General features: G+C 42.0%; 1 protein-coding gene across 2 annotated transcripts in view; it reads left to right on the forward strand.

The window, feature by feature from the left end:
* grk3 (G protein-coupled receptor kinase 3) overlaps nt 1-6922 on the forward strand; it is a 56327-nt gene that overhangs the window by 38869 nt on the left and 10536 nt on the right. For both annotated transcript variants that reach the window (XM_023419416.2, XM_023419418.2), the window contains exons 12-14: nt 535-629; nt 2447-2554; nt 5732-5798. In XM_023419416.2, the coding sequence (XP_023275184.1) occupies nt 535-629; nt 2447-2554; nt 5732-5798 (270 nt within the window). The remainder of the gene's footprint in view (nt 1-534; nt 630-2446; nt 2555-5731; nt 5799-6922) is intronic.

The raw sequence follows: 6922 nt of genomic DNA on the forward strand, positions 1-6922 counted from the left end.
GGGGGGTGAGAGTGAGTCACGGTTTTGCCAAACACTGGAGGATAACCAGGACAGGAGGCTTTCGTTTATTGCCTCTATCCACACTGAATTTTCTCCTGGTGAGCGGAAATTGTAAGTTAAGTTGTGAATTAGCGAGGTCTCCAATATTGTTTCCAATACTTATGATCTTATCTGTCCGTCAGTATCTCACTCTCTCTCTCTCTCTCTCTCTCTCTCTCTCTCTCTCTCTCTCTGTCTCTCTCTCTCTCTCTCTCTCTCTCTCTCTCTCTGTCTCTCTCTCTCTCTGTCTCTCTCTCTGTCTGTCTCTGTCTCTCTCTCTCTGTCCCTCTCTCTCTGTCTCTCTCTCTCTCTCTCTCTCTCCTTCTCTCTCTCTCTGTCTCTCATCTCTCTGTCTCTCTCTGTCTGTCTCTCTCTCTCTGTCTCTCTCTCTGTGTCTGTCTCTCTCTGTCTCTCTCTCTGTCTCTCTCTCTCTCTCTCCCTCCCTCTCTCTCTCTCTCTGTCTCTCTCTCTCTCCCTCCCTCTCTCTCTCTGCAGCCAGCTAATATCCTGTTGGATGAACACGGTCATGTTCGTATCTCCGACCTCGGCCTGGCCTGCGACTTCTCCAAGAAGAAACCCCACGCCAGCGTGTGAGTGCACCCACCTGTGTTAACGCCCGTCACTGGGTTTTTTTAAATATGCCTCTCTGCGTTTTTATCATTAAGCTGCTCACCAAAAACAAAATCATCCACATTTGTAACCCTAAGAAATGTCTCTATAAACCATTATTCTGAAAACCAAAAGGAAATTCCACATAAAAACAACAACATATGAGCATTGTTCTATCGTTTTAGAAAAGGAAATCATTCACATATGTAACCTAAAAAAAAAACACGCTTTATACAAATAATTGTTTTAGCAAATTACACATTTTCAGATTTATATTTTATATTATTCTTTAATTTAACACCAACAATAAAAAGCACATCTCCTTTTATTTGTAATGTTTTTGTCCATTAAACTGACAAACAGCTCTCGGATCATATTTACTCTCCTGTTCTGAAATAAACTCTGGTTCACGCTCTGGAGAGATTTAACTCTAAACGTTATTTAAACTAAATCATTTATTTTCACCGCATGACGATTGGAAACAATGGATTTATATGATCATGACATATTGGCTCGTTTTTGTAGGAAGATTATTGAATTAATCTTTTATTTTAAAGGTCGACCCCCCCACTTTGGATTAACTTAGTATTATATTTCTACAGAATTGCTGCTGATGTGGATATTTTTTCTTTAATATAATCAATAGCATGTTTCCATGTGAGTTTATGATCAGTCACAATAATTACATAATAATGAATAAGTCCACATGATGTGTTTCATCAGCTGTGTGTAGATGACTCATCATTTATCAGTCGACTCATACAACAAAGGAAAGAGAGAAAAAAGCAGATGTAAAAGTTTCTGTATCAGTCAATAATCAACATTTCAGATCAGCTGATCATCAGGTAGTGAGTCTGTAACTTCTGCCTGTCTCCATCAAAACAATGAAAGACTGTTTGGGAGATGTTGCCTTCTCTTCTTCTTCTCGTAAATCGCTCAGGAGGTTTTTCACCAGCAGCTGAATGATCCACAGACGTCTCGTCCTCTGCACAACAAACACACCAGGATTAAAACCAGTAGAGACTCTGAAGAAAACAGTTTCACTATTAAAATCTTTATTTCGCCAACACAGTTCAGCAGACACAGGATTCCCCCGAAGTTGAGCTGTCTGACGTTTCCTCAGCTTGTTTCTCTGATAACGTCCGACGACTAAAATCCTTCATCTGCTTCAAACAAAGAGCTGAAAAATGTGACTTCAATCTGAATAAAAGTCCATTTTGAGCTTCTTAGTGATAATAGAGGAGATGATGTCATTGACAGGCGACCAATGAAACGTTACCGAGATTAAAATCCCAGATTTCTCTGGTTGTTTTTAGACCTTTTAATGTGGAAAAGTTACAGATTATACCTTTTAATTATGCTAGCATTAGCCTCATTAATATTAATGTTGATTAGCTCCAGCTAAAAAACACCAGCAGCCGACACACAGATAAACTCAGTCTGTGTGTTGTGTTTTATAACCTCTGTTACTCGCATCAAAGCCCAGCTCTAATCTAAACTGATAATTACTGATAATTAACAGCAAATACTGTACAAATACAAATGATCATGAGCCCGTCGGTGGCGGAGGTCACGTGGTTTCCTGCAGCTAATCACTGAGTGTCACAGAAGCAGCTTCTGTAATTTCCCAGTAGCTAAAACAACAAGTTCTTCTGCCAGGGGAAATATTTTATCACCAGCCTCCTCCTGTAATATGAATCCCGGTCTAATGGCACTGCAGTGTGTGATTGTGCTCTCTTGGCTGTAAAAAAGTAATGAGTGTGTGTTTGACGTGAAGCTGTGGTGTGTTTTGCTGCAGCGGTACTCATGGTTACATGGCTCCAGAGGTTCTGCAGAAGGGGACGGCGTACGACAGCAGCGCCGACTGGTTCTCCTTAGGCTGCATGCTCTTCAAACTCCTCCGAGGGTAAACACTCAACACGGCTCTCCTCTTATCTCCTCTCTCTTCTTCTTCTTCCTCTTATTCCGTGTTCTTTACCCCCACCACGTCCTGACTTCCTGTCTGCTTTCAAACCTCTTCAGCCTCTCTGAGTAAAGCTTTGAATCTGCTTCTTCACACCTCTCGCCGTCTGTTTGGTGTGTGTTTGATCTTGTTTGTGTGCCTCTGTGTGTGTGTGTGTGTGTGTGTGTGTGTGTGTGTGTGTGTGTGTGTGTGTGTTTGTTTGTTTGTTTGTTTGATCTGGAGTGTGTAAATGCCAGAGGTCTAGGCCCAGTAGGTCAGAAATCAGGTAAAAGGGGGATGTGTGTGTGTATGTGTGTGTGAGGGTTGCCAGGTCTGAGCGAGCAGAAAAAGAGAGAGGTGTGTGTGTGTGTGTGTGTGTGTGTGTGTGTGTGTGCGGCGTGTCTTTCCATTGATGTTTGGATCAGTGTGTTTGAACACTTTAAAGAGGAGTGTGTTGGTCTTTGTTGAAAGGTTGGCCGCACGTTTCAACACTCGAATCCTCTGTGAAACCGTTCAAGAGCAAAACAAATAGTTAGTGACATGAATTCTGTTGCAAACGACGTTGAATAATTGAGCTCACACTCAGTCAGAGCTGGACAATGAATCAGGAAATGATCAATATCTTTATTCTGTCAACAGCATATTTGCTTTCTCTCTGAGGGAGAGAGAGGCTAGCAGTTTCCCCCTGCTTCCAGTCTTTATGCTAAGCTAAAGTAGCCACATCCTGACTCCACTTCTGTTCTTGAAGCTGCAGCGCTCCAGGAAGTCCAGCGTTCCCTCTCCTTTAGCTCAGTGTTTGCTCCACTGTGTTCACCAGCTGCTCTCTGACTGAGTCTGTCAGCTGTTTGCTGCCGAACAGGAAGTGGACAGTTGTTGTTTTTTTTTTTTTTTTTTTTTTTTTTTTTACAGATGTTTCTCAGAAAACAGCTGGATGTGTAATCCAAAACAATGAGCGGAAAAAAGCTAAAACGCTCAGTAGAGCTGAGATCGTCATTAAGATCGAATCCTTTCATATCACACACACAGTGGTTTAATCCAGTGTTGATATACAATATTAATAATAATAACATGAACTTTTTCGCAAATTCAATTCAATAAGCTTTATTTGCCCCCACAGGGTATTGGAGGTATGAGGCAGATAACAGCAGGATCAATGTGGAAGAGATAAATAAATATGGAACTGTTCCTTTAAGACCGTAGTGAGTTTTCTGCCTCAGTAAAATGAATCATTTTTTTAGGACGTGTTTCTTAAAGCACCGATAACGATCCCTGCATAATGTCCTGTTTAATGATACGATGGTATTTGTTCAAAAACATCATAATATCTGAGTTTTCACTTTTCCAATCGGCTTATTTTATCTACAGATTGATTCTCGATCAAATTCCTAGAAAAAAAATATTGCAAAATATGTTTTTATCACTTGTGTGACTGAAGATTTCACCCAGCTTCCTGTACATGAGCCCATACAGTGTGTTGTGCTCTTTACTGTGTGTTTTTCTTCCAAGTGTTCCCAGAGTTGAGGTCTGGTGACTGGAGTTACAGTCATGTGAGGTCAGCGCTCCTCCATCAGCTTCACTGCAGCTTTAGAGTCAAATAAACCTTTATCCACAACACTCCAGATGAAAGCGGTCGGCCTGACCACCGTGTTTACATCCAGGCCTCTTGCTCCTCTGTGTGGATTCAGATGTATCCTGGAATAAGTTCTCTGACTGCAGCCACGAAGTTCAGACTTTGATTTACTGATTAACGTCCCTCCGGTCTTCGCTCTTGAAGTCATTAAGGCTCCGGCTGAAGAATTACACTCATTGAAGATGTAGTTTGGAAGCTGCTAGTCTCTCATTAAAGCTGCCAGTTGCCATTTGATCACTTACACTAAGTGGAGTACGCTGCTCTTTGTATCTCGGATGGAGATGCTGCTCTCTCTGATAAATATGTTTGCCTGATAAGTGGGTCTCTGAAGCAGCAGCTCGCTGGAGGAGGGCCGCCTGCCCGCCTTTGTTCCGGATCAGAAACGTGTTTGTCTGTGAAGAAAATCTCTCCGTTGTAAATTCTTCAGCTCCCTTAGAAATTTCCAATTTAGCTGCGATCGTCTCTCAGGATCCAGAGGAACAATTTGGTCCCAAACTGCCTCGTGAAACTGAACCTCCTCCGACTTTATGAAAATCTGAAACACGTTGATAATTGAAGTGCTACCAGTGGACGCAGTGCTGTGAAGAGGAGGGTATGAATTTAATCACTAGCTGATGATCATTAGGACAGATTAAGATGCCTCACATGTTGATATTAATATGCAACACAAACAATGAGTTATATTTGTTCTAAGTCAGTTGTAATCATGTGGACGGATTTGTGTCTGTATTCAGAAACTGAGCCTTAAAACCAGCCGTCAGGACTTCTGTGACTTTGTGATGTCACAACAAAGCAGTCACCAAGCCCCGCCCACCTGGACCCACCATCCAAACCTTTGCAGGATTTGGTTTCTCTGAGTGTTTTTTACCTGAAATCTGCTGCTATACATCCATGGAAACACTGCAAACAGGAAGTGCTAAAAGCTAATTCAGCACATCTTTAATGGTGATAATAAAATTTAAACAAAGATAGGCTAAAAAGAAAACACAGCTAGCTAACTGTCTCCATGGCAACATTATACTTCCGTCAAACTTTCAAAATCCCTGATTCATTGTCAAGCAGCTGTAGCAGAAAACACACACGCTTTCCGCAGCTGAGATGAACAGCGTGAGGAGTGAAGCCAAGTCGCTCTCTGACCATAGTGTCCAAAAATACATTCAAATTCCCAGTTTTTCTCTCTGAAAAATCCTCAAAGCTCAGTCGGCACTGGAACCTGCAGGTGGCTCATTAGACCCAGTAAGATCTGGGTCACTTCAAATTACCATTCGTTCATTTTCGAGTGTTGTAACATTTATGAGCGCACAGCTTCACTTTTCACCCAGGAGGTGGAGTTTTGAAAGGTGTGATTGGCAGCGAGCGAGTGTGTGATTCATTCTGGATGTTTCCTGCCCTCCTTCTCATTCACCTTACCTCACCCCCTCTCCCTCCCTCCCTCCCTCCCTCTCTCTCTCTCTCCAATAATCTATAATCAGAGTGTCAGTATCTCTCTCTCTCTTCTCTCTCCTGTTCAGGCACAGTCCCTTCAGACAGCACAAGACCAAAGACAAACATGAGATTGACCGCATGACGCTCACCATGGTAAGACGTCCACACGCTCACAGAACTTTAAATGAAAATAGGTTGATGATGATTGGCGGCCGATCAATCGGGGCGTTTACCTGGAGTTAAATGGTTATGGCCGTTCACATTTTCAAAATAAAAGAAAACTAATTCCGTTGACTAAAAGCTTCAAAGTAAGAGTGCTTCATAGAAATGTAGTGGAGAGGTTCACACGAGGACGTGCAAATAAATACAGGATCTTTGAAAAGAAATAATTAACACAAGTTCCAATATAATCCACAAAAGGTTCCCTGTTCTCCTGCAGATTTATTATTCTTGGTCTTTTTCCAAATGTTTTGTCCCACGTGACCAAACAAAAAAAAAAATCTATATATAAATATAAGACTGAACCCCTTTTTTCTTAATTTTATTTATTAACTTTGATTTACAGATATGTAATTACACATATTAACGCATTGATATATGTTTATAATTAATTTTTCAACATCATTTTTGTCGCCATAAAAGCTGGAAAAGTGACGTTCAGTGTTCAAAGATACAAGATACAATAAAAGAACAATATTTGTCTTTTAAGTGAAGTGGAGTAAAAGTTATAAGTTTCTAAAAGATAATAAAAATACTTCATTACGGCCCAGCTCCTCCTGGCGTCGGAGCCTCACGCTGACCGAGGTGCGCTCAGCGGCGGCCGCATCTATTACAAGATGTTTCTGTGTAAACACGCTGTAAAGTCTTTACTTAACCCTGAGTACATGGGTTTGGCCCGTGTTTAACTTGGAGTTAATACCAAATGCACACAGATGTCCATATCCCTGTGCATACTGCTCTGTGTGTGAACAAACAGCGTGCAGATACCTGATGCACGCGTGTTAGAAAACACACACACCTGCACCTGAACCAGCCGAACTGGAGCTGCTGCCGCTCTTCGCTGCGTCTCCGTCGCTCGGCGGAGACGGATGTCTTTGTTGTGCAGGTTTTCGGGGTCGTCCTTTAGTGTCTCCGCCTGCTACCATTCAACACTCAGCTGTCTGTTTACTTTGCTGTGTCATGGGAAGACACAGGAGATGAAGCATATGACAGAAACCCGGCTTAGATAAACTGAGCCGGCGGCCAAGCTGGAAAGTTAAAGTACACCCCCCCCACCC

This window comes from Seriola lalandi, unplaced genomic scaffold (genome assembly GCF_002814215.2).
Source record: "Seriola lalandi dorsalis isolate HSWRI2012SDOR001 ecotype SW California unplaced genomic scaffold, Sedor1 jcf7180002054602, whole genome shotgun sequence".
NCBI lineage: Eukaryota > Metazoa > Chordata > Actinopteri > Carangiformes > Carangidae > Seriola > Seriola lalandi.